We start from the raw sequence: 27,296 nt of genomic DNA on the forward strand, positions 1-27,296 counted from the left end.
AGAAAAAACATGCATTAAGAAGGGGGTGAAAACTTTTGAATTGAATGACTTTGAAGATCAGTGTAAATTTAACTTGTGAACTAAAATTATATTTAGATAAAATAAAAATAAAAATGTACATATCCTCATTCTGTTCAAAAGTTTACACCCTGGCTCTCGATGCTTTGTTTTTCCTTCTGGAGCATCAAAAAGCCTTATCACATAACTTGCATTGTACTTTTAGATTTTGCTCATTCTGCCAACTGCTACTTGATGCATAATTATGCTCAATTGAGTTACAGATATGCATTTCTTTGGCTTTGAATGTGGCTTATTCACTTGGAATTACCTGTTTTACAAATCTGAGTAGCTGCATGACAGATCTGTCTCCATTTAACACCACCAGGTGCAGGTTTGCAGTTATTCAAAAAGATAGGAAGATAAAGAAGGCTTGAGAAAAGAGAACGAAGAAATGTAAAGAGAGTAAAAATCAAAAAAGAGGCGCAGGCTGATATATACAAGAAATAAATAAAAAACTGGTCGAGAAGAAGAGAGGATGAGGTGGCAGCCATTTCTCCCTCACTGTGAAAACTTATTCTTAATGCAGGAGTGAAGCTTTCACTTTCAAATGGGGATGCTTTCACATGTCAGTCTCATCACAGCTGAGCAGCGTGAATCTGCCCGTAGAGCTCAAAATGACAAGCCAGCGTGACACTGATGGAGTATTATTGTCTTGCCTTTCTGATTCTGCATATCGGCTTGTTCTTTAGTTCCTGCAAGCAGTCCACATTCTGTAATGATGTTTATTTTAGAATATATTTGGATTGTGACATTCATATGACTTGTCTTGCAGGAGTATTCCATGCTATTTTTATGTACTGCATCTGTGGTGCATTGTTGATTAACACTAACAATTTCCTTGTTTCTAACCAAACATATAGACAGTAAATACACAACAATTTCGCTTTATTTCAGAAGTATAACCATAACATTTCATTAATGTATTTGCAATGTGTGATATATCTTGTAGCCACTCTTTCAACACAGACTAAGGCTACAAAAAATTTTTCTTCCGCTTTCTTCCACTTTGTATATTTGTGAGGATACCAGAATGGGATGTGGATGTACAAAAAAGTTTGAGGCCAGTAAGATCTTTTTTTTAGGAAATGAACACTTTTGTATGCAAGGTTGCATAAAATTGATCAGTAAAGACTTTTAAATTGTTACAAAATATTTCTATTTCAAATTAATACTTCAGACTAGAACTTCAGTTTCAAGAAAAATATTGATGATAAACAAATCAACATATTAGAACATTTTCGGATGGATTATGTAAGAATGAAGACTGGAGTAATGGCTGTTGAAAATTCAGTTTTGCTATCACAGAATAACATTTTACATAAAACATTAATGTTTTATAAATTAAAAATTATTATTGTTATTACTACTATTTTTACATTTTTTTTAAGTTATAATATGTGACCCTGGACTGCAAAACCAGCAGCAATAGAAAACAATACATATCAATGGGTCAAAATTATAATTTATTCTTTTATGCCAAAATCAGTAGGATTTTAAGTAAAGATCATGTTCCATGAAGATATATTGTAAATTTTCTGCCGTTAATATATCAAAACCTAATTTTTGATTAGTAATATGCATTGCTAAGAACTTCATTTGGACAACTTTAAAGGCTTTTCTTAATATTTAGATTTTTTTTGCACCCTTGGATTCCAGATTTGCAAATAGTCCTATCCTAACAGGCCATGCGTTAATAGAAAGCTTAATTATTCAGCATCAAACTATTTCAAGCAACTACTCTCTACTCTACTTTTACTGTATTTTTGATCGAATAAATGTAGCCTTGGTGGTCATAAGACATCTTTCAAAATCATTTAACATCTTACCGACCACAAATATTTAAATGGTGGTTTATTTTTTTTAAATATAATAACAAAGATATTCTGCATCATTTACGTCCCATAGTCATTGTACAAACCACCCATTTTGCTTGTGCAAAATCTGATCGTGCAATTATCTTTCTCTCTCAGTAGCACCTTTTTTAACTCTCTACTTATCTTATCCATAGTGCCTCATGAAAACTCACAGCTGTATTTCATCTTATTTTGATTGGGACGTGCTTTTATGTTTTACACAACAGCGTATTACTCAATTCACTTTAAGTGAGAGCAGGTGAATATAATGGCTGTTTTTTATGACTGTGCCGGTCCATTTTCCCCCCTCTCTCAGAATTCATAATTGAGCTCATTTTGATTTCTCATCTTGTTTCTGCAGTATGGTGATTACGACCCTAATGTCCACAAGCCAGGCTTCCTGTCCCAAGAGGAGCTGCTACCAAAGAGAGTGAGTGTGATGTTGCGATGGGCGTCGCTCCATGCTAATTATGCTGATTATGTTCACAGAGCTCGGTAACGAGCCTGTAAGGCTTCGACGGGCTTCCCGTAGGGCGTTAGATATAGTGAAAGCTCTCGGCTGGAAGCTTTCGCCCACATGTCAGTAAGTACTGAGAAAGAGTGTTTGTTTACTCCATTGGCATTCAGAATCGTCTGAAGGATTTAAATAGTCCCACTTAATTAGGAAATGTCCTTCAGCTCTATTAGCCATTGTGTTTGGCTCCGTTAACCATTTTTACACTGTTTTCACTCATTGTTTGGTTGATCAGTCTGAACCTAATTTCTTTTCCACCCTGTTATACATTGTGCTATCTGGCTAAAAAAATGTGAAATAAACATGTTTTCCAAAATAAATACTAGCATCAGCTGTTAAGCACCTTAGCAAAAGTGACTCAGGAGAACAAAAAATTTGTTTCACCACCAGACCAGTCCAAATTAAAAGAAATTGTTTACCCCAAAATGAGCATTACTCCATAATTTACTCAGCCTAAAGCCATCCTAGATGTATATGACTTTCATCTTTCAGATTAATACAGTTGGAGTTATATTAAAAAAAATGTCCTGGCTCTTCCAAGCTTTATAATGGCAGTAAATGGCTGTTGAGATTCAATAGACCAATAGAAGTCCAATAAAGTGTTTCCATAGGCATAGTGTAAGCTCTGGTGAGAAGTGACAAATACGGAAATGCAGAGGAGAGAGCAAAACAAAGCACTGGTCACGAATCAGAAGTACAACATGATTTTGATAAAAGCCAAGAGGAATATAAGCTGAACAAAGGAAACTTTGCTTACTTTGCTCCTGTAAACAAAACATGGTTCTTGCGAGACTACCATATTCTCACTGGAGCTTACGCTACGCCTACATCATAGGTATTACTTAGTCTGCTGGAACCTAACTCTCTTGTGAACGCATGTACGACAGCGGAAGCTAGAGATTACGGTACTTTTAAATATGGATTTTCTTTTTCATTAATGCATTGATTCGCTTCAGGACCACGTGTGGAGCACTTTTTATGATGGGTGGATGCACTTTTTTGGACCTCAAAATCTTCACACCCATTCACTGCCATTATAAAGTTTGGACGAGCCAGGACATTTTTAAATATAACTTTGACTGTATTCGTCTGAAAGAGAGTCATATACACCTAGGATGGCTTAAGGAAAAGTAAATCATGGGGTCATTTTAATTTTTAGGTGAACTATCCCTTTAAAGGTGAAGTTCACTTCCAGAAAAAAATATTTACAGATAATTTACTCACCCCCTTGTCATCCAATGTGTTCATGCCTTTCTTTCTTCAGTTGTAAAGAAATAGTTTTTTGAGGAAAACATTTCAGGATTTCTCTCCATGAAGTGGACTTCTATGGTGCCTGCAAGTTTGAACTTCCAAAATACAGTTTTAAAGCAGCTTCGGAGGGCTCTAAACATTCCTAAGTGAGGTATAAGGGTCTTATCTAGCAAAACGATTGGTTATTTTCTAAAGAATTTTACAATTTATGTACTACTTAGGCCATGTCCACACTAATACGTTTTCGTTTGAAAACGCATCTTTTTCTCTCCGTTTTGGCCTTCCGTCCACACTGAGACGGCATTTTTGTCAAGGAAAACGGAGCTTTTTGAAAACGCTCTCCAAAGTGGATAAATTTGAAAACGCCGTTTTCGCCTTGTACTGTGGACTGTGAAAACGGAGGCTTTTGAAAACGATGACGCATATTTAGTCATGTGACGCATATTGTACCAATAGATATCTATGTTTACAGCAGTAATTGTGCCTGTGCTATTCACTGTCACACTGCTGCTAAAGAGATTTACCTTGTACACTCTTCAAATAACTGTCCTAAAATGATGGCAAAAAATTTCCTCTCAGTTGCTGTCCTGCAAAACATGACGACAACTGCTTTTCAGATAAAATATGAGTGAGCGCGACATAGACTCGTCAGTGAACAATGAGATATTTCCGTAAATGATCCTGGCAGAAGAATTGCGTGAACTTATTACCTCTGTATAATTTTGAAGGCTTTACGCATGCGCAGTAAGGCGAATTTGATGTTTTCCTACGTTTCAGTGTGGACGAGAATCTTTTGGAAAACGCTTGGAAACGCTAGTGTGGACGGAGAGCGTTTTAAAACGTAAACTCCGTTTTCAAATGTATCCGGATTAATGTAGAAGTAGCCTTAACCTCAAATGCTTGTCTTGTCTAGCTCTGTGTGTACTCAGTTAGGGTATGTCGAAAAACTCCCATCTAATTTTCTCCTCCAACTTCAAAATCACCCTACATCGCTGCAGAAGTACCGACTATGTGTTTACAAAGTAAACATGCAAAGAAGATCAAACCCCAAAAAAAGGTAAAACAGCAATGTAGGACAATTTTGAAGTTGAAGGGGAAAATGAGATGGTTTTACCCTAATTATCTTGAATTGGAATACAAAGTACACACAGAGCTAGACAATATGAACAGTTGAGGTTAAAAATTATAACTGTAATTTATTTTTAGAAAATGACCGACTTTTTAGCTAGATAAGACCCTTCTTCCTCAGCTGGGATCGTTTGGACTCTTTGAAGCTGCATTTAAACTGTATTTTGGAAGTTCAACCTCGTGGGCACCAAAGAAGTCCACTATGTTTTCCTCAAAAAACAATTTCTTTACAACTGAAGAAAGAAACACATGAACATCTTGGATGACAAAAGGGCGACTACATTATGTTTAAATTTTTGTTCTGGAAGTGAACTCCTTTAACTCCAGAAATGTTGATATCAAAGAACGTGACCTATTTTTTAAAGGTAATTTTTGTGAAGACCAGCTGCTATGAGAAATGCATTGTAACTATATGCCAAATATGACATACAGAAAATATTTGCTCAATAATACAGTAAAAGCAGTAATATTGTGAAATATAAAAATTTAAAAAGGCTTTTTCAAAAAAATTTCTATATAAATAAAATATTTTAAAACATTTTAAAGAATTGTAAAAAAATGCACCAGTTTTAAAAATATTTTATTTTTTACAGTTCTTTAAAATATTTTAAAATATTTTTTTTTTACAATTCTTTGAGGAATAGAAAGTCAAAATTATTAATAATCATTATATTATAATTTGTAATAATGAAAAAATGTTATAGATGTTTCACTGTCACTTTTGATTAATTTAAGAAAAGTTTCAATTTCTTTCAAAAAATCTTTTGTAATGGTAATGTCATCAACAGTTGTTTATGTTCCTGTTTTAAGAAAACGGCTTTCATTCCAACAAACAAAATGAATACTGATGTCAAACCAGAGCTCCGTTTTGAAAATGCTCTGAGACAGTTAAAGACTTTATTGGGCTTGATGACTGATCTTCATGTGTCTTTCTCTTGTGCAGGTTATTAATCTGTACCAGATGACTGCAGAGATGTGGGAGGAGAGAATCACGGTCTGCTATGCTGAGCACAGGGGCAGAACCAGGTATTGTACACTTGAGTCTCAGTCTCAGACAGCTTGCTCACAGTCTTTTCATGGACTGTCTGATGCATGTTGCACACAGAAATGGCAAAAGTCTTCTGAAATCGCAGTCTTCAATCAAGTGCAACAAGAAAACTGTATTGGATGCTTTGCATGTCGGTCAGAATCAGCTGCAAAATTGAAAAAACCTAGATGTTTTTAGTATAATATTTTTAATTGGTGCATTTATGGTGAGTGTGTGTGTGTTTTTGTGTACATTGCCACAATCGGTTACTGTAAGACATACTGCGTGACCTCTAGTTTCTGCACTTCCAGTTAGTCGAGTCTCATTAAAGCCCTGCGGTGGAATAGATTTTATTTTGTGTCTAATTTATTCTCTCTTTTTTCCCCTTCTGTCTCCCTCCTTTCCTCCCTCCCACATTTTTGTTTGTTATTGTGTGCTGCAGAGATGAAGCTGAGATGGAGTATTTAAAAATAGCTCAGGATCTGGAGATGTATGGGGTCAATTACTTTTCCATTAGGGTAAGAAATGCCTCCGCTGCTGTACGCCAGTAACAATCTGAGGTAGAACTCCGGTCACCCAAATGCTTTTATTATTGTATACCTTTATTATTTTTTATTTAATAATCAAACCTTTTATTATTGGTGACCTAGTCACCTTTAACTTAAATCATCTCATACTTCCTTTGTTGCCCACCCTGCTTGAAACTTTTTGTACTCTCCCTTTTTGTTTTCAAATATTAATTTTGCCTGGTGTGTGACATCTGTTTTACTCTGAAAAGCCGTTGCAATGTGATCATGATAGTAAAAGAAACTGGATTGAAGGTCTTTTTATTATCTTTTTATTTTTCAAGAATAAAAAGGGAACCAGCTTGCTGCTGGGTGTTGACGCTTTGGGCCTCCACATTTATGACCCGAGTAACAAACTGACACCCAAAATCTCTTTTCCCTGGAATGAGATCAGAAACATCTCATACAGCGATAAAGAGGTACTCGTTTTATAAACAATTCATACTTTTACACAATCTGTCCTCACATTAAGTGTGGTATGTGCACTAATTTCAATAACTTTTTCTTTAGTTTGCCATTAAACCCTTGGATAAGAGGGCAGATGTCTTCAAATTCAACTCCTCAAAACTCAGAGTCAATAAACTGGTGAGTATTTTTGTGATGTGTTGTAATGCAGTGATCAATTTCAAATTGATCTTCACAAACCCACTGTGGTGTGGTAAGGTGGTTTATCAGGCTATATTAATAAATCTTTATGCCATTAATCTAGAGATGCTGTGAGTGGTTAATTAAAAGGTACCCAGAATTGAAAATTGTTGTCATTTACTCACCCTCATGTTGAGCCAAACTAGTGTGATTTTATTTATGCATTGGAAAACAAAAAGCCTGCATTTAAGCATTTTGTAATATGTTTACTATTTAAAATGTTAAATAATTTCAAATATTTTTATTTGAATAGATTTTAAAATGCCTTTCATTCTTGTGATCGTTTTTAGCAACGTTACTCCATTCTCATGATCCTTCAGAAATCATTCTAATATTCTGATTTGGTGCTCAAAAAACATTTATTATTATTATGATGTTGAAAACCGCTGAGTAGATTTTTTTTCAGGTTTCTTTGATGAATAGACTGTTCAGAAGAACAGCATTTATCTGAAATAGGAATCTTTTGTAACGTTATAAATGTCTTTATCATCACTTGTGATCAATTTAAAGCATCCTTGCGAAATAGAAGTATTAATTTCTATAATTTCATTCCCCCCAAAAATTTATAAATTATACTGACTCCAAGCATTTAAATGGTATAGTGGACAGTCAGGTCCATAAATCTTGGAACATCGACACAATTCTAACATTTTTGACTCTATACACCACCACAATGTATTTGAAATGAAACAAACAAGATGTGCTTTAACTGCAGACTGCCAGCTTTAATTTGAGGGTATTTACATCCAAATCAGGTGAACGGTGTAGGAATTACAACAGTTTGCATATGTGCCTCCCACTTGTTAAGGGATCAAAAGTAATGGGACAGAATAATAATCATAAATCAAACTTTCACTTTTTCAATACTTGGTTGCAAATCCTTTGCTGTCAATTACAGCCTGAAGTCTGGAACGCATAGACATCACCAGACGCTGGGCTTCATCCCTGGTGATGCTCTGCCAGGCCTCTATTGCAACTGTCTTCAGTTCCTGCTTGTTCTTGGGGCATTTTCCCTTCAGTTTTGTCTTAAGCAAGTGAAATGCATGCTCAATCGGATTCAGGTCGGGTGACTGACTTGGCCATTGCATAACATTCCACTTCTTTCCCTTAAAACACTCTTTGGTTGCTTTTGCAGTATGCTTTGGGTCATTGTCCATCTGCACTGTGAAGCGCGGTCCAAAGAGTTCTGAAGCATTTGGCTGAATATGGGCAGATAATATTGCCCGAAACACTTCAGAATTCATCCTGCTGCTTTTGTCAGCAGTCACATCATCAATCAATACTAGAGAACCAGTTCCATTGGCAGCCATACATGCCCACGCCATGCCATGACACTACCACCACCATGCTTCACTGATGAGGAGGTATGCTTAGGATCATGAGCAGTTCCTTTCCTTCTCCATACTCTTCTCTTCCCATCACTCTGGTACAAGTTGATCTTGGTCTCATCTGTCCATAGGATGTTGTTCCAGAACTGTGAAGGCTTTTTTAGATGTCGTTGGGCAAACTTTAATCTGGCCTTCCTGTTTTTGAGGCTCACCAATGGTTTACATCTTGTGGTGAACCCTCTGTATTCACTCTGGTGAAGTCTTCTCTTGAATGTTGACTTTGACACACATACACCTACCTCCTGGAGAGTGTTCTTGATCTGGCCAACTGTTGTTAAGGGTGTTTTCTTCACCAGGGAAAGAATTCTTCGGTCATCCACCGCAGTTGTTTTCCGTGGTCTTCCGGGTCTTTTGGTGTTGCTAAGCTCACCGGTGCATTCCTTCTTTTTAAGAATGCTCCAAACAGTTGTTTTAGCCACGCCTAATGTTTTTGCCATCTCTCTGATGGGTTTGTTTTGTTTTTTCAGCCTAATGATGGCTTGCTTCACTGATAGTGACAGCTCTTTGGATCTCATCTTGAGAGTTGACAGCAACAGATTCCAAATGCAAATGGCACACTTGAAATGAACTCTGGACCTTTTATCTGCTCATTGTAATTGAGATAATGAAGGAAAAACACACACCTGGCCATGAAACAGCTGAGAAGCCAATTGTCCCATTACTTTTGGTCCCTTAACAAGTGGGAGGCACATATGCAAACTGTTGTAATTCCTACACCGTTCACCTGATTTGGATGTAAATACCCTCAAATTAAAGCTGAAAAATTTAATAAAAAATTAATAAATTTAATAAAAATTCTTCTTGAACAGCAAATCAGGATATTAGAATGATTTCTGAAGGATTTCATTTATGCATTGGAAAACAAAAAGATAAATTTAGCTGAATGTCTAAAGTACTTTTTTCCAGACAAACCCTAAAATGTCATAATGGCCCTTTTTCATCTTATAACTATTATATAAGCTAGGTCTTCTTAGGCCATATGTTGGCATTTTTAAGACATGGACTGAAGTCATAGTTTACGAACAACAGAATAAATGATGACAGCTTTTAATTAAGCAATTTTTGTGTTTTTAAGATTCTTCAGCTGTGTATCGGGAACCATGATCTCTTCATGAGGAGACGCAGAGTTGATTCGTTGGAAGTCCAGCAGATGAAGATGCAGGCTAGAGAAGAGAAAGCTCGGAAACAGGTCGGAAAGAGTAAATGATTGACTTAACATCAACTGGGAGAGATTATTGCTTATGCTAAACAAATAAATGAAAACCGTTTTCTGGGCTCTTTTATTCAATGAGCTCATGTCTTACAGGATCAAAAGAAAAAGCAAACAAAGTTAAAAGAGAAAAAAAATTAAGCAATAAAGATGAGAAGAGAACACAGAGAAAATGAATGCATTTTTTTAAGTAAGACACTATACTGCAGTTCAGAAGTTTTTTTGTAACAATTTACAATGTGTCATTTCTTAACATTAGTTAATATATTAACTAACATGAACGAACAATGAACAATACTTTTATTACACTATTAATCTTTGTTAATGTAAAAATACAGTTGTTTATAGTAGTAGTTCACAGTGCATTATCTAATGTTAACAAACACTACTTGTGATTTTAATAATGCATTGGTAAATGCTTAACATTAAGATTAATAAATGCTCTAGAGGTATTGGTCATTCTTAGTTTATGATAACTAATGTGGTTAACTCATGTTATCTAATGAACCTTATTGTAAAGTGTTACTGTTTTATTTTTTACCATTTTAGTTTTTGAAAGAATTCTCTCATGCTCACCAAAACTACAGTAAAATAGTAATATTGTGAAATATAATTGCAATTTAAAATAACTGTTTTGTATTTGAATATATTTTAAGATGAAATTTCTTTTGGTGATGACTAAACTGACTTTTCAGCAGCCATGTCCTTCATGAGTTATTCTGATTTACTATTTTGTTCTCAATGTTGAAAACAGTTGGGCTGTTTAATGCGTTTATGAACACATTTTTATAGAAAGTTCAAAAGAACAGCGTTTAATCTTTTGTAACAATGTAAAAGTATTTACTGTCACTTATGATCAGTTTAAAAGGTTAGTTCACCCAAAAATGAAAATTAGCCCATAATTTACTCACCCTCTAGGCATCCTAGGTGTGTATGACTTCCTCCTTTCAGACAAATCCAATCGGAGTTATATTAAAAATGATCCTGGCATTTCCAAGCTTTAGAATTGCATGGGCGCATGTTTCTCTTCATCACTCCAAAACAAGTTCAATAAAGTGCATACATCAATAATAAAAAGTGCCTCACGTGGCTCCGGGGGGTGAATAAAGGCCTCCTGTAGCGAAACGATGCGTTTTTGTAAGAAAAATATCCATATTTAACACATAATAATGACTTTAATCTAGCTTGCACCAACTGGTTGTTCACCTTTCCAGGTTTATGACGTAGGACGTCGGCGTTACGCATGCCATGTTTGTTTACAGGAGCAAAGGAAGCAAAGTTTCCTTACTTTAGCAAAAGATAAACAGTCTCCTTTTGGCTTATATCGAAATCCTCTGTCATGTTTCTTTACAAATTCTCATTTTGTACATCTGATTCGTGCCCGTTGTTTTGATCTCTCCATGGCACGATCGTGTTCATCTCTTCTGATCGGTGCATGCGCACTGCGGACCTCAATCCGTCATCCGCCCAGACCTGCTTCCGTGTACAACAGTGAGCGCAAACTAGATTTAAGTGATTATTACGTGTTATATATGGATATTTGTCTTACAAAAATGCATCGATTTGCTACAGGAGGCCTTTATTTACCCCCCGTAGCCATGTGAGGCACTTTTTATTATGGATGGATTCACTTTATTGGACTTGTTTTGGACTGATAAAGAGAAACACCGACCAATGCAATTTTAAAGCTTGGAAATGCCATTATAATTTTTTGTATAACTCTGATTGGATTTGTCTGAAAGGAGGAAGTCATGTACACCCAGGATGCCTGAAGGGTGAGTACTTATGGGCAAATTTTCATTTTTGGGTGAACTAACCCTTTAAATCTTCTTTTCTGAAAATAAATTTTGGTATTGGTCCCAAAACCTTTAAACAGTAGTGTACAGTATGTGAAGACATATTACAATAAATCATTGCCGTTTATGGGAAACTATCGTCTTGTTTTGGAGAGCTTGGGAAGTTTCAAGCAAATCCTTTCTCCCTCACTAGTAAATCTTAAAACTTCATGGTCACCATATGCATTGATTTTCCTGTTGCACCTCCGGGCACCTTTAACCAGGTGCTGGATTTGTGATCCACTAAACCCATTTAGCAGCGCTGCAATCCTGGTGAAATATGGTTGAGCTTTTTGCACCTCTCTGTAGATGGAGCGGCAGAGACTGGAGAGGGAGAAACAATTGCGTGAGGAGGCAGAAAGAGCTCGTGATGAACTGGAGAGGAGATTGATTCAGTTGCAGGACGAAGCTCACATGGCCAATGAGGCACTGGTGAGAAACTAAAACGTCACCCGCACTAAATATACTTTCCATAATCGCTTTAGTGCTTGCTTGACCACACCAGCATCTATGCCTTGATGTATGAGGCCCCTACTGTTCTTGGTGATGTTGTGGTTTATTACGTCACATTATTTTCCTAAAAGTTCTTCTGTAGCAGGTTTTGTCGGTTTTAGTTCGTACTAACCAATCAATCATAATTAACTTGGCTTAGCATCTCTGGATGTCAGAAATATCAGTACAAAAGTAATAATAATAATAATACAATTGTTATTACTTTTATTATTATTATAAATAACATAAATCATAATCAGTGAGTAATATTCTAAATAAATATATGAACATTTTCATGTTAGCTACTTTAGGGTCTAAGTCAAATTTGCATTTATTGTTTTGTTGTTTTCCCATCCCACCTAAATATTAATACATGTATTTTATTATTACATATAATAATGTTTGTAAGGCTGTATTTCTGTTTTATCTCTGTACTTTCGCATGGGATTTTAAGACTTAATGTTCAGTTCACATTCTGAGGGTGTTTTGGCTCTTGCAAACAAGAAATTTGGCTTTTAAACTGATAAAAGTGCGAGTACAACTGATATATGCATTCTAATAGTTTGTGCTCAGCATACCGGTAATTCAAATAATTTTCTGGCAGAGCTCAGACTAGAACAGGTCTTATTATTTTTAATCAGAGAGTTTCATATCCTTGCTTGAGTTCTCTTTCTCTCTCTCTTTCAAATATTTATGAGTTTTTTTTCTTCTTCTCACTTTTCTTGCTGAAAAGTAGATTTATTTTGAGAGATATATTTTGAGAAGAAAAGACTGACCCAGTGGCACAATTTCTGTGATGCAGATGACGTAAATGTGTTAGACTGAGCTTTATGTAACAGTTTTTTTGTGAGGTGTTACGCAAATGGTGTGGAATCATGTTAAACAGCAAAAAGTTTAATTTTTATAGAATAATTCAGACTGCTTACATTATTAGTAATGCTGCATTGGTGTAACACATTGAACTTTTACAGTCTAATGCTGGTAATCAGCATAGACATTAAATGATCAATGTGCATCTGTGCAAAGCGTGTGGTCTCTCTGTTCTCAGTTACGCTCTGAAGAGACTGCAGATCTGTTGGCGGAGAAGGCACAAATCGCTGAGGAGGAGGCCAAGCTGTTGGCTCAGAAAGCGGCCGAGGCTGAGCAGGAGATACAGCGTATTAAGGTTAGTGAGCATTTGCCCACACCAGCTGCTCATAGAAGATCCTTTAGGAGCATTGAGGGACTGATCATGCTCTGAATTACTCTTTATAAAGGTGACAGCTATTCGCACTGAGGAGGAGAGGAGACTCATGGAACAGAAGATGCTAGAGGCTGAGATGCTTGCACTCAAGATGGCAGAAGAGTCTGAAAGGAGGTGACCTCTCTCTCTCTCTCTCTCTCTTCCGGTGTGACGTGTGACTGTTGAGTGTGAGAGGAGCGTTTGCGTGCGAATTGGAGCTTGTGAGTGAATGTTTTTCTTTTTTCTCTTCTTTCTTTTTTTCTTTCTTTCTTGATTAGGTTAGTGTTAAGAAGTGGTGGTGTATTTGTTGGTTTGGGCCGCGTGCTACCGTCTTTTTTTTGCGGGCAGCATGACGGCCCCACGTATGCAAGGTTTGAGTAAACTCACGCGGCGCCATGGAGTAAAAGTGGCGGCCGCGGTGAGCGTGGAAGACTGTTGCCTGGCTGCAGGAGAGGTTGTTGGGCATGAACATATCATGTCGGCCTCCAGAATGAACAGTGCCATTATCATCTTTCTTAGCTCTGTTGAAAAGGCAAATGACCTAGTTGAGAATGGTATAGTGATTGAGAATCTTTTTACTCATGTTCTACCACTTTCTATGCCATCAAAAAAAGTTTTGTTGTCGAACGTGCCGCCTTTCATTAGCAATGAAACTTTGGTGGGAACTTTATCCCGATATGGAAAATTAGTCTCACCTATTAAAATGATACCGATTGGTAGTGGATCTCCTCTTTTGAAACATGTGGTTTCATTTAGGAGATTCGTTTACATGATCCTAAAAGATGACGAGGATTTAGATCTTTCTCTGCATATAAAAGTGGACGAGTTTGATTATGTCGTTTATGTTACCACGGACAAGATGAAGTGCTTTAAATGCGGATTAGCGGGCCACTTGCTCCGTGCCTGTCCTGGGAAAAATACGGAAAACGGCGCAGTGGCTGATGACATTAATGTTAGGGAGCCAGTCGAGGCTGGTCCGTCAAACGCGGTTCGGCCGGCGACAGAAACGGGAGTGGCGGGGACAGGTGCAGCGGGAACAGGTGCGACAGAGACGGGTGCAGCGGGGGCAGGTGCGGTGGAGGACATAGCTGCAGAAAATCCGCCCGCGGCCGAGAGTGCGGCGATCCAGGTAAATGAACCTGAAAATGTGGTTGAGGAAAATAGACCGGGTGATGTCGAAACATCGAATACGCAAAAAAGTGTTAATTTACCTAATGTTTTACTGCGCGATTCTTTTTGTGATGGCATTGAAATGGAGACAGAGCAGATCGATTTCAAAGTTCCGTCGAAAAGGAAAACATCTGACGAGTTTCAGACGGTTAGAGCTAAGAAAGCTGACATGGATGCTTGTTGTGGTGAAAGTGACAGTGAATCTTCTGATTCTAGCGTCAGTCTCTCTCAGTGTGACTTCTCTAGTCGAGGTTGTGAAGTGGAAGACATTAAACTGTTTTTAAAAGCTACTAAAAACAAGAGAGGGGTCTGTGTAGCTGATTATTTTTCTGACACGAAGCAGTTCGTTGATAAAACCAGGTTTTTTATGTCGGAGAGTTTGTTTACAAACAAGGAGTTATATCGACTAAAAAAGATTGTGAGAAAACTTACTTCTGACAATGACCATGATGGTAGTAAGAAAGTATAGTAGCCTGGCTAGTAATGTGGTGTGTGTTTATGGAGTGCTAATTTGTGTCTTAGTCTCTTTTATTTCTCCAAGTATGAGTGAAGTGAGTATTGCGACTTTAAACACAAATGGAATAAGAGAAATAAGAAAAAGAACAGCTATGTTTCAAGTAGTTAAACAAAAAAGAATAGATGTCCTTATGTTGCAAGAAACGCATAGTGACTTAAGGAATGCATCTGATTGGGCTGAGGAGTGGGACGGGGTCTCTGTGTTGAGCCACAATACCTCTGTTAGCGGAGGGGTGGCTATTCTTTTTTCTAAAGCTTTTAATCCAACTTCTTATCAGGTTGATGAAGTAGTCAAGGGCAGGCTCTTAAAAGTAAGAGCTATTTTTGAGAATTTTATTTTTGTTTTTATTTGCGTGTATATTCCAACTGCACCAATAGAAAGAATGTTATTTTTAAATACTTTGTGTTCAGTCTTACAGAAATGCTGTGTAGAAGAATATTTATTCGTGGGTGGTGACTTTAACTGTACACAGTCAAACTTGGACAGAAACCATATTGAACCTCACTTGCCGTCTCGTAATCGTTTGATCCAGCTTGTCAAAACCCATGAGCTATGTGATGTTTGGAGACAGGTTAATGGGGCACAAAAACAGTATACTTGGACTCATGTTCGTGACAGTGTGATCTCGCTGGCAAGATTGGATCGGTTTTATGTTTTTAAGCATCACTGTAATATTGTAAAGAAATGTTTAATTATCCCAGTGAGTTTGTCTGATCACAGTATGGTGCTGTGTTCTGTGTTTTTAAATTCCGTTAAACCAAGAAGTGCATACTGGCAGCTTAACACTAATTTGTTAAGTGACAGGTACTTTAAGAACATGTTTAAACTGTTTTGGGATGAGTTCAGAACCACAAAGGGTTCTTTTAAGTCTCTACGACAGTGGTGGGATTTTGGGAAAGCCCAAATAAAACAATTTTGTTTGCAGTATACTCAAAACGTCACTAGAGAGACAAGTTTGATTATGAACACCTTGGAGACTGACATTTTAAAACTTCTAGAGTTAGCTGAGTCAACTGATGGCCAGAGGTATTTAGATTCATTGTCAAAGAAAAAGACACAGTTGACTGATTTATTGAACATCAAAACACAGGGGGCTCTGGTCAGGTCAAGGTTCCAGAGTGTGGACCAAATGGATGCTCCATCCAAATTCTTTTTTAACCTGGAGAAAAAGAACGGTCAGAGCAGAGTCATTCATGCTCTGCGCTCTGAGTCTGGAGGTTTATTGACAGATTTTGCGGACATTCGCAAGAGAGCAGTTGTGTTCTATGAAAACCTGTATAAAAACGAACTTGGGCCAGAATACAGGAATGACAGCGATTTTTTCAGCGACTTACCCCAGGTGTCTGAGGAAGTCAATGCTGAGATCTCTGGTGCTTTGAGTATGGGCGAAATGTACAAGGCTCTACAAGGAATGGAGTCTGGAAAGGCGCCGGGCATTGACGGCCTGCCAGTAGACTTTTATAAGTCTTTCTGGTCAGAACTGAGAGAAGACTTTCTGGAGGTAGTGAATGAAAGCTTGGCTGAAGGCCAGCTGCCTCTGAGCTGCCGTAGAGCAGTGCTTACCCTCCTGCCCAAGAAAGGAGACCTTACAGACATAAAGTGCTGGCGGCCCGTTTCGCTACTCTGTAGCGATTACAAACTGCTCTCGAAAGCCTTGGCTAATAGGCTAGCAGGAGCGATGGATGGTGTCATCCATCCTGACCAGACCTACTGTGTTCCTGGTAGGTCAATATTTGACAATGTTTCTTTGATTCGGGATATTGTAGAGGTCTCCAAGATGATGAATCTAGACTGTGGGTTAATCTCATTAGACCAGGAGAAAGCATTTGACCGTGTGGAACATCGCTATTTGTGGAGAGTTTTAGAGGCTTTTGGGTTTTGTAAAAATTTTATAAGTTGTATTAAAGTTCTTTACAGTGGCGTTGAGAGTATTCTGAAAGTGAACGGTGGTTTATGTGCTCCTTTTAAAGTTCATAGAGGTGTCAGGCAGGGGTGTTCATTGTCGGGTATGCTCTACTCTTTGGCAATAGAGCCACTTTTGCAGCAAATACGGGTCAAACTTTATGGTTTATGTTTGCCAAACTGTGTAAGGAGTCTTACATTGTCAGCTTATGCTGACGATGTCATAATTATGATTAGTAAGCAAAGTGATATCCAAGTTTTGTCAGGTTTACTTAAAGTTTTTAAAGGGCTATCTTCTGCCAATGTAAACTGGAGTAAAAGTGAAACCTTAATTTTAGGTGAGTGGGCAGGTGGGAAACCAGATCTCCCTAAAGGGTTAGTTTGGGGAAAATCAGGTTTTAAATACTTAGGAGTGTATATTGGTGATGAGTTAACAGTGCAAAAGAATTGGGAAGGAGTTATTGAAAGAGTTAAAGGCCGCCTGGAGAAATGGAGATGGTTAATTCCAAAAATGTCATATAGAGGGCGTATATTAATAATAAATAATTTAGTTGCTTCTTCAATATGGCATAGGGTTGCATGTATTGATCCTCCATCGCATCTGTTAGTAAAAATCCAGGCAATTTTAGTAGACTTCTTCTGGGATAAATTGCATTGGATCCCACAGAATGTTTTATTCTTGCCTAAGGAGGAGGGTGGACAGGGCTTAATTCATCTTCAAAGTAGAGTAGCAACTTTTCGGATGCAATTCATTCAAAAACTTCTTCTTGGTTCAGCTAAATGTAGATGGTGTGCTGTTGCATATGTGATTTTACGTAAACTTGAGAATCTGGGACTAGATAAAACTCTTTTTTTACTCGACCCACTGAAATTGAACACTTCTGGATTACCAGTTTTTTATAGGAACCTCTTTAAGGTGTGGAGTCTTTTCGTTTTAAAAAAAACAGAGGATTCAGAGTCACTTCATTGGTTGTTAGAAGAGCCTTTAATCCGCGGAGCACGTCTGGATTTGTCTGCCAGTGGACTGTACCCAGGACTTAATAAGACACTCACTGACAGTAAAATCATCACTTTAGGACAGTTACTGAAAGTATCAGGAATGGATTTCATGAATGATGAAGCAACGGCTCAACATCTGGAGATTCGATCAATCCGTCTAGTTGCACAACTATTGGTGAAGTGGCAGAAGCTTCTTAATGCAACGGAAAGACTTTTGTTGGTTGAGTATGGTGATGGTCGATGTGAACCAGATCCTGAAGACTCCTTTCCTTGTCTGTTTCTTTCACCGAATCTAGAAGAGGTCTCTGGAGTGTTTTTAAAAACTGTTCAATCTCTGTGTGTAGATTTCTTTTCTTGTTCTGGCAGAAGTTTGTATAAGTATTGTGTTGTTATTTTTAACAAAAAATTGTTAAGTAAGAAAATTGATACTCCATGGCGTGATTTTTTTAAATTGAATGTAGACAGAAAACCTGAGTGGAGAGCACTTTATAAACCACCGTTGACAAAAAAGACAGGTGACTTACAGTGGAGAATTCTTCATGGCGCTGTCGCCGTGAATGCTTTTATTTCTGTTTTAAATCCTGAGGTTGACGCTCAATGTCCTTTTTGCACTGAGAGAGAAACCATCTTTCATGCTTTTGTAAAATGTGTAAGATTGGAGCCTTTATTTTTGCTTTTAGGAGTCATTTTTCAGAGGTGTAATGAAACTTTTTCTACTGTGTTATTTATTTTGGGTTTTAAATATGTGTTGAAAAATAGATTTGTATGTCAGTTGTTAAATTGTGTTTTAGGCCAAGCAAAATTGGCTATTTATATAAGTAGGAAAAAGAAAGTTGAGCAAAATTTGGGGCAGAATGTAGTAGCAATGTTTTCAAACATGGTGAAAGCAAGAATATTGATTGATTTCGCTTATTACAAGCAAATGGATGATCTCATTACCTTTGAAGGTATTTGGTGTTGCAACGAGGCTTTGTGTTCTGTTTCTGAAGGTGATTTGTTTTTTACACATCCATTGTGAGTTGAGGTTGCTCTTAATATTTATGCACAGTGTAATTTAATTGTACTGTGAGATGTATTTGTAATAAAAGTTTTGTTAAAATTCAATTCTCTCTCTCTCTCTCTCTCTCTCTCTCTCTCTCTCTCTCTCTCTCTCTCTCTCTCTCTCTCTCTCTCTCTCTCTCTCTCTCTCTCTCTCTCTCTCTCTCTCTCTCTCTCTCTCTCTCTCTCTCTCTCTCACACACACACACACACACACACACACACACACACACACATTCTGCCTACTTATTTGGATATAGCTGCTTGACATGGTGATATGTTAAAAGATATATTTAGTGTTTAAATAATAATTAATGGTGCACCAATGGTTAAATGATAAAAGAATATTTAATTGAGTTTAAAAGGTTATTTTATTATTTTTTAACCGTATGACATCTTTTTAAATAGCCAAGTGGGTGCTACTTTTCAAGTGTATCATTCTATTTTGAAAATAAATTTCTATTTAAAAATGCATAAAATCATACTTTGATTATAAATGTTAAAATTTAAAATTAGGAATCATTTCAGTTAATTAAAATAATGCTTATCTTGTATGTTGTTTTTACATTCTCAAAAATGTAAATAAAAATAAATAAATTACAACAAAATTTAAAAATGTAACTGAAAGAAGTTTAAGTTGAAGCATTCGAATCACTAAAATAAAAGTAAAGCCAAATAGATGTCTTTAATAATAAAAATAACATAAGCACATAACAAATGACTAAAGCACATAACAATGACATTTTTTTAAATATTAAAATGACTGAAAGTATGAAAAATAAAAGCTAATTCAAAATATTAATAAATATTATAATACTGTAGAAATAGTACTAACGTAAATCTGAAAAGGCACAGCAACATCCTTGCATCATGGCATTGACTTTTGAGCACCACTTGCTTATTTTTATTTAAGTACAATTAAAATTATTATTATTATTATTATTTATTTATTTTTTTTTGGCAAAGTGTCAGTTCATTATAGGGCTGTCACTAACGATTATTTCAAGTAATCTCTTGATTATTCTGACAATTAAACAAGTAATCTGATCTTTATGATACTTTTTTGTAATAAAAATAGACCTTTTAAATAGCCTTTAAAATGACTTAAAATACATACATAATGGCAATGAGGTAACAATAATTAGGCTGGTTAATATAAAGTATCAAAAGCAAGTAATCATATGGTTGTAGTGAACAAAACTGTTAGAATATATAATGTATTATAAACATTAGAGCTAACATACATTACTCATTATAACAAATGACTGCATAGGGCGTATTTTATTTATTTTTTTACAGTTTACTGCGCAATTTAATCCTTGTTTAATATTGACTTAGCATTTTATTAAAATATCCACTTAAAATCTTTAATATTTTGTTTAATAAATCTTTAATACTTTAGAGCAAATTAATTTCTTGTAATTGCCTAAATATGTGGACATCAAAACATGTAAACTCAAAGTAGAGGTTTAAACTTTTATTTTGAAATCATGTCGCATGCACGTAACCCTACACGCTTGCAAATAATTAAGTGCATATATTAAACCTGCATTGCGTATATTGTGGTTTGTCAATTCAAAATGGCAATATGCTTTATTATGATTTTAAAAGGGTTTAATATGTCATGCAGCTTTGGAAAGCGGTCTAATAATGCATTTCGTGTATTCCTGTCCACGGAAAGCACCACTTCTGGTAATTTGCCCGTTACTCGACACAGTTAAAATACAATCAACTATTTTTTTTTTTAAATCGAGTGCTCGAATTGAACCGAGAAATCATGACAGCCCTAGTTTATTAAAACACTGAAGTCTATTTAAAATCAGTTTTGATTTAAAAGTTTTGATTCGGCTAAAAAACAAGCAATATCTATAATTTATTATTCAAATCTCAGTATGTGAACCTGAATTATAAAAGACATCCCAGATCTCCCTCTCACAGCTGGATGTTTGCTGGTGGCCCCTCTCAAAGCTATCTGCTGTGCCTTTACTTAGTATGTGGCACTCTGTTGATGTGCATGCTGGCATAGCTGTTTGATTTGGTGCCTGTGAAAGTCTCAATTTTCTGCTGATCTGAGTATCCATTTTTCCATTTCCAGCTGAATTTGTGCTTTGGAGATGCCAGCACTGTGTCCACTTCAAAGGTTTCAAACCTTGAGTGAGTAACCCATGTATCTATTCTCCTCAGGGCAAAAGAGGCCGACCAACTGAAACAGGACCTGCAGGAGGCAAGAGAATCAGAGCGCAAAGCCAAAAACAAACTACTGGAGCTCACCAGCAAATCGGCGTGTTCGGTAATAAACCATCCCTTACCAAACCGCTCCCCTACAGCATTCTCCAACATCTCCACAGATGACGTTACATCAACGCTTGTCATTCTTAATCCTGCTGGAGTCCGACTCTGGTCCAATTTTATCTTACTGAGAAAAAGGTTTTAAACCCTGCACAGTTATGGGTTTTTACGCTAGTCTGATTTAGCCACTTGGCCATTTGTCAATGTCAAGATAATTTATTTAAACTAAAGTTGCATCAGACAACCATTCCATTACTCGCAAGAAAACTTTCCCCTCTTGTCCAGGGAAACCTTCGAGAGTGTTTTAGCCTCGCAATAACCACCTTAATGCAATCTAGAAGGAATATTTATATTCATATTAAGCTGTCCAGCTTAAAAAAATGGTTAGGTGGGTACCTCTAGGGTCCCAGGAATTGCATGACATAGTTGTAATGCTTTTCGGAATTGGATTACAAATGTGTTCAGAAACTGCTAGCGAGAGACCACAGTTAACTTCCTCCATTAAATGCATTGTGAATATCCGCCAGGTTCAAAATACGCATGATGACTGAGTGCACTTCACATCTGATTCAAATAGACGACTATTGAGGGATTGTCCTAAATCTCATATGTGGATTATAGATATAATTGAGGTCAGAAAAAATTCATTTTTTCTACATAAATCTCAGAGGAGGACATTTTTGTACCTGGAAACCACATTTTAGCACTATTACGATGAGTTCTCTAATTATTAGCCTAAGCACTTTGGAGCTGAGCTCTTCCGCTCTTTGAAAGAGTTGCGGATACTCTTGAAAATCCAACTGGTGGCTCATCCGCACATTTTGCATGCACGGTGAGTTAAGAGGTGATTGGAGGTCAGCGTATCATTTCAAACATTAGCTCTCTCTATGGGTGGCTAATGTTAGATCTGTTCGACCACTTAAAACTCCCGGAGGCATTTCAAAGCGTTGCCGCTGTCTGCGGGTATTGATGTCTATACCAAGAATTTTTTTGCCCTGAAGCTTCCTTTGGTCGTTTGATAAGGCAAACTGGAGCTTGACTTTGTTTAGATAAGTCATCCTGCCTGAGGTGAATTGAAATCCTAGTCACCACACTGATCATCAGGTTGACCAATCAAATCTTACAGTCTAAAGCTGCTTTGTAGATGTACTTCATTTTTGAAGTTTGAAATTTATTGATTCTTCTACTTTAAGGCAGGGGTGTCAAAAGTCAGGTCCTAGAGGGCCGGAGCCCTGCAGAGTTTAGATGCAACTCTAATTAAACACACCTGATCCAGCTAATCAAGTCCTTCAGGCTTAATTGAAAACTGCATAGTATGTGTGTATGTGAGCAGGGTTGGAGCAAACTCTGCAGGTCTGTGGCCCTCCAGGAACTGAGTTTGACACCCCTGCTTTAAGGTTTAATTCTGTGAATCTGCTTTGAAACCATCTCTATTGTATAAATCTCTATAGAAATAAAGGTGACTGGAGTTGACTTAACATGTTAGGCTTACATGAAATCAAAGTTGGGGTGACTTCATTTAATCTCTTTTGCATGTTTTTGTCTAAATCTTCTAGTTGGTGAACATTTTATATAATCAAATGGAAAAAAATAAAGTAAAAAGAAGTTGAATTTAATGTTGATTTTAAATTTGTTCTGTCCTATGCAATCGTAATTATACAACCCCCTTGACCTGCAAGACATTTTGCTGCAGAGAACAAAATTTTGTGAAAACAATTCAACAAAGCCATCTGTTAGAGAAAGTTTATTAATACACATTTGAGTAATTCTGAGAAGTTGTGATTTTCACTTTGCCACTGCTTTCTTAAAATTCTGAATGGGCCACTCAAGAGCATTTTATGATTGATCCCTGAACCAAGCATTAGCAGATTTGGATGTATACTTTGGGATGATTGTCCTGCAGGAAAGTTCATTGATCATAAGCGTCAGTCTTTGAACAAAAGCCATCACAATTCTTGCCAAAATGGTCTGATATTTCAAAGAATCCATGTGGTCATGATTTTCTCATCCTGCAACAGTAAAACATCCCCGTAACAGGACTGATCCACATCAGTGTTTGACAGTGGAGATTTGATTCTTCAGCTCATAAGTTTTGCCTTTTTTGCACCAGACATACCGCTGATCCATAGGTCAGAATAGTTCCAGTTTGATCACACCACTCCATAAAACATACTTCCAGAACTCCACAGGTCTAAATTAATTTTAGTATATACAAGTGAGCGTTTTTTGTTGCTCTTGGTCAAGAATGGTTTTCGGCAAGATACCCCAATATGAAAGCCATGCTTGTCTTGTGTCCATCTTATGCTCTGCATTAATCTTTTTCCACCTTTTATTGGGTCATCTTGAAAATCTTGCGATGTACGTTGCAAGATTTCTCAGTTTTTCTGATCAAACATTTTATGGTATTGTGCTTTTTCTTTAACACACTGAAAGGTTTTCTGGTACAAAGCATTTTAAACTAAGGAATAAGAATAAGGCTGTCCCTTGTTACAGCTCAAGCTAGTTCTGTTTTCTAGTAGTTTCTAAAGGTTTAATTATGTTTTAAGACAATTGTGACTAAGAACAGCAAAGTTGAATAGGGGTTGAATAAATATGAAGTACTGCAGTCTCAGTCAAATTATTTGATTATATTATTATAATCAAATAATTTTGATTGCAAATGTATTTAGCATTATAACTTATTTAGCCCTGTCAGCTCATTTTGAACATGTTTTTCTCTTTCATTCCCTTCCTCTTTCTCTGTTTTACTGCATAGCCTGTGCCGTTATCTGCCAACGCTCTTCCTGCTGATGGCCCGAACTTCAACTTCAGCATGGAGAACCTGAGTTTTGACTTCAAAGACACGGACATGAAACGTCTGTCCATGGAGATCGAGAAGGAGAAGTGAGTGCAGCCTATTTCAGGCATCAGTCCATCCTGATCAGTCTCTCTTGCAGGCACATCTGTACAAACCTTTTGAGTCAGTTACATCAACTGAGCCGGAGTTTGTCCTCTCTGCTGATGCTTAACTGAGTAGTGGATTTGTTTTAAAGTAAACTCCCTGACACCTTGTTTGTTTAGACAGTTCTACTTGACCACTTTCAGTTTGGCCAAATACAATTTTACGTTTTGAAAAGCCAAAAAAAAAATTTTAATCATGATTTTTTAAAAGATTTTTCCTAAAAATCTAAGCTCTATTTTTACTACCATTCAGAAATTTGTGGTAAGTTTGGGTTATCAAGGATGCATTAACTTGATTACAAATGGCAGTAAGGACATGCACAATGTTAAAAACTTTCTATTTCAAACCAATGCTGTTCTGTTTATCGAAGAAAATGTCACAGATTCCACAGGAATATTAGGCAACAAAACTGTATTGAACATTGACAATATTTAGAAATGTTTCTTGAGCAGCGAATTAGCATATTAGAATGATTTTTGAATGATCAAGTGGTGCTAAAAGGAGTAATGATGCTGAAAATTCTACTTTACCACAGGAATTAAAATTATATTAAGGAAATATCACAGGAATAAGTTGCATTTGAAAATATATGAAAATAGAAAATGGTGGTTAAATTGTAATGATAGTTTTTACTGAGTTATATAAAATAATAAGAGTTTTTAAAGAATTTTGATGAGGCTAATATTTATCTTGCCAACCCCCAACTTTTGAACAGTAGTTTTTGTTTTCAGCAAATGCTTGTTTGCACCAAAACAAGGAAGTGACAAAAAGACATAAACTGAAAAAGTCTGAATAGACCTTAAAACAGAGGGAGACCAAAAGAGCAGCTTTTTTTACACAATGTGTCTGTCCTGTTTGTCAGGGTTGAGTATATGGAGAAGAGCAAACACCTTCAGGAGCAGCTAAACGAACTGAAGACAGAGATTGAGTCATTAAAGCTAAAGGAGCGAGAAACGCCTCTAGACATCCTACATAATGAAAACACTGAAAAAGGCACCAGCAAGCAGAGCAACTTTAAAAAGGTGGGTTAAATGCATCATACACAAAGCCAGAAATTGTGTGGTTCAGTACAAGGTTTTTAACCATTACAATTCATGGTAAAGCTGTAACTACCAAAACATTCCATCTGTTCTTGAATATTTTGCCTTTCATTATTATTTCTTTTAACAATTGCTGAGCAATGACAGATGGTAGTGGGGAACAGGATCAGGAAATGTTGCAAACTGTATTAGAACCTTCTTTACCCACTTGAGCACAACAGCTGATGGCTCCAAAGTCACTAAGCTGTATTAAGACTATTTATTATATTTGTAATCTGCACGTCTGTGGCCGGATTCATGAAAAATTACTAAAGAAAGAAATGAAGAAATTTTGTCATATAAACGCAAAGATATAAAAGGTCAAAAATATAAAGGTTCTTAACTTTATTCTTAAATTAGGAAACAAGAAGAAAATAGCCTTTCACTTCTTTTTTTTTTTTAGTTTCCAAATTGGGCTGGATGATAATTCAATATCAGTATATATCGAAATAAATATTTTTTTATAACAATTTTGATGTGATTTTTAAACACATTTCCGATATTTTGATATACATGATCAGTGTTTCCCATTTATTTGTGCCAGTTGACTTCGCTGAATAAACATGAGCACTGTGCATTTCACAAATTAAAAAAAAAATGTAGCATGGGTGTTTTATATGAATGTGTCTTTGTAGGGAACCAACTGTCTTCAGAAAAGCTGGCAGTGGCAGTTTCATTTTATCTGATAAAGCAGCATGTATGAGTGGAGCACTGCTTTATAAACAGCCCTTATTGGGAAAACTGCTGTTTTTGCCACCCCAGAAGCGCCTCCTGCTGGCAGAGTGTGCATTTGCCTTTTCAATAAGCTGTCTCAGACAACATGCTTTTGTTGCTTTTTTTTTTTTTTTTTAGTTTTCACTTAGGTTTATTTGACAGTGATTTGACATTTCTTTTTTGTATGAAAGCTAAATACAAATAAAAGGTGAACATAAATTTATTTGTACAGATTTTTGTTTTCTAAAATATAGTTAGTTACTTAATTCATTTTTCAGAAGTTTGTAGGTACAGACTTATGTTGTGGGCATTCTTGGTAGTTTTTTTTTTAGTAATGTTCATATCGATATCGGAATTATATTAGATCAACAGAAAATAGGAATTTTATCATTCTGGCTATATCGTTCAGTCCTATCCCCAAAAAACCTGAACACACTCAATTTGATGCCAAATTTTTACTCAACATGAGAGCTACTGAGGACACAGTGGATTAGTTTTGTTTTTGTTGGTAATGTGCAGCCAGTTACACAAAAGGTTTTGGAGTGAGCAGTATCTCATTTTCATTTAACCCTCTGGGGTTGACAAACGCACCGGCGCGTTTTGTGGCAGTTTCTCTGATAACCCCAAAAGGAACTTCAATTACTCCGTAATTTCTGGTCGTACAGATAAGAGCAGTACATTTAATTTAATCTGTAAAGTGTCTGCTTTTATTTGTATACACTTAATAACGAAAAAAAATTGTGATTTTGCAAAATAAAGAAAACAAACAGGGTGTACTGCCTGCCGCGTTGGTCTCCGTGATCTTCATTCAGAAAGTGTAAATAAATGAACTGAAGCTCAGAGAATACACAACACAGAGACATGAGCAATATATCTAGAGAAAGCTTGATATGTATACTTTTAAACGAAGTAAGCCACCAAGCATGAGAGCATGTTCTAGTGTACCCCCAAGACAAAATAAAGACTTTGTAAAAGAGCATAATAGGACCCTTTATATATGATCTTCAGCTTCAGCATACACACAGATATGTACTTGTTCCAGCAAGTTGCTCTGCAATATTTACGCCTTATCCAAGTTGTAAAACATTGGAAGTTGTGTCTAAGATATTGACATACTGTACAGGTTCACTAAACCCACTAAAGCGTCTTTGTGTTGTAGCACCATTTCTCAGAAGTGCTAGTTCATATGAAATATGATCCTAATCATATATGGTTAGTCATGCTGCCGACCACCAGTAATCCAGAAAGAATTTATTCATCTTCTTTCTGAAAGGTTGAGCTACGTTTTCATCAAGCCTTATGAAACGGTAGATTAAAAGCTCCATTTTAGCCATAGAATCTTTTCCTGCAGCGTGTGAAATTGTCTCATTAGCGCTACGCTAATTGATTCCTGTGTTGTGATCGGTTGTTTGGATGGATGGAGTGCCCTCCGTGTGTTCAGTCAGTCTGCCTTTAT

The 27,296-nt window shown here is 36.6% G+C and overlaps 1 protein-coding gene across 1 annotated transcript in view; it reads left to right on the plus strand.

Moving 5' to 3' along the window:
- The window catches only part of nf2a (NF2, moesin-ezrin-radixin like (MERLIN) tumor suppressor a), a 56,470-nt gene that overhangs the window by 23,210 nt on the left and 5,964 nt on the right, over positions 1-27,296 (plus strand). The window contains exons 6-17 of the mRNA XM_073839853.1: positions 2,275-2,343; positions 5,750-5,832; positions 6,276-6,351; positions 6,684-6,818; positions 6,910-6,984; positions 9,508-9,621; positions 11,787-11,909; positions 13,018-13,134; positions 13,226-13,326; positions 21,002-21,107; positions 23,862-23,989; positions 24,910-25,069. Coding sequence (XP_073695954.1) covers positions 2,275-2,343; positions 5,750-5,832; positions 6,276-6,351; positions 6,684-6,818; positions 6,910-6,984; positions 9,508-9,621; positions 11,787-11,909; positions 13,018-13,134; positions 13,226-13,326; positions 21,002-21,107; positions 23,862-23,989; positions 24,910-25,069 — 1,287 coding nt within the window. The remainder of the gene's footprint in view (positions 1-2,274; positions 2,344-5,749; positions 5,833-6,275; positions 6,352-6,683; positions 6,819-6,909; positions 6,985-9,507; positions 9,622-11,786; positions 11,910-13,017; positions 13,135-13,225; positions 13,327-21,001; positions 21,108-23,861; positions 23,990-24,909; positions 25,070-27,296) is intronic.

Source organism: Garra rufa, chromosome 5 (genome assembly GCF_049309525.1).
Source record: "Garra rufa chromosome 5, GarRuf1.0, whole genome shotgun sequence".
NCBI classification, from domain to species: domain Eukaryota; kingdom Metazoa; phylum Chordata; class Actinopteri; order Cypriniformes; family Cyprinidae; genus Garra; species Garra rufa.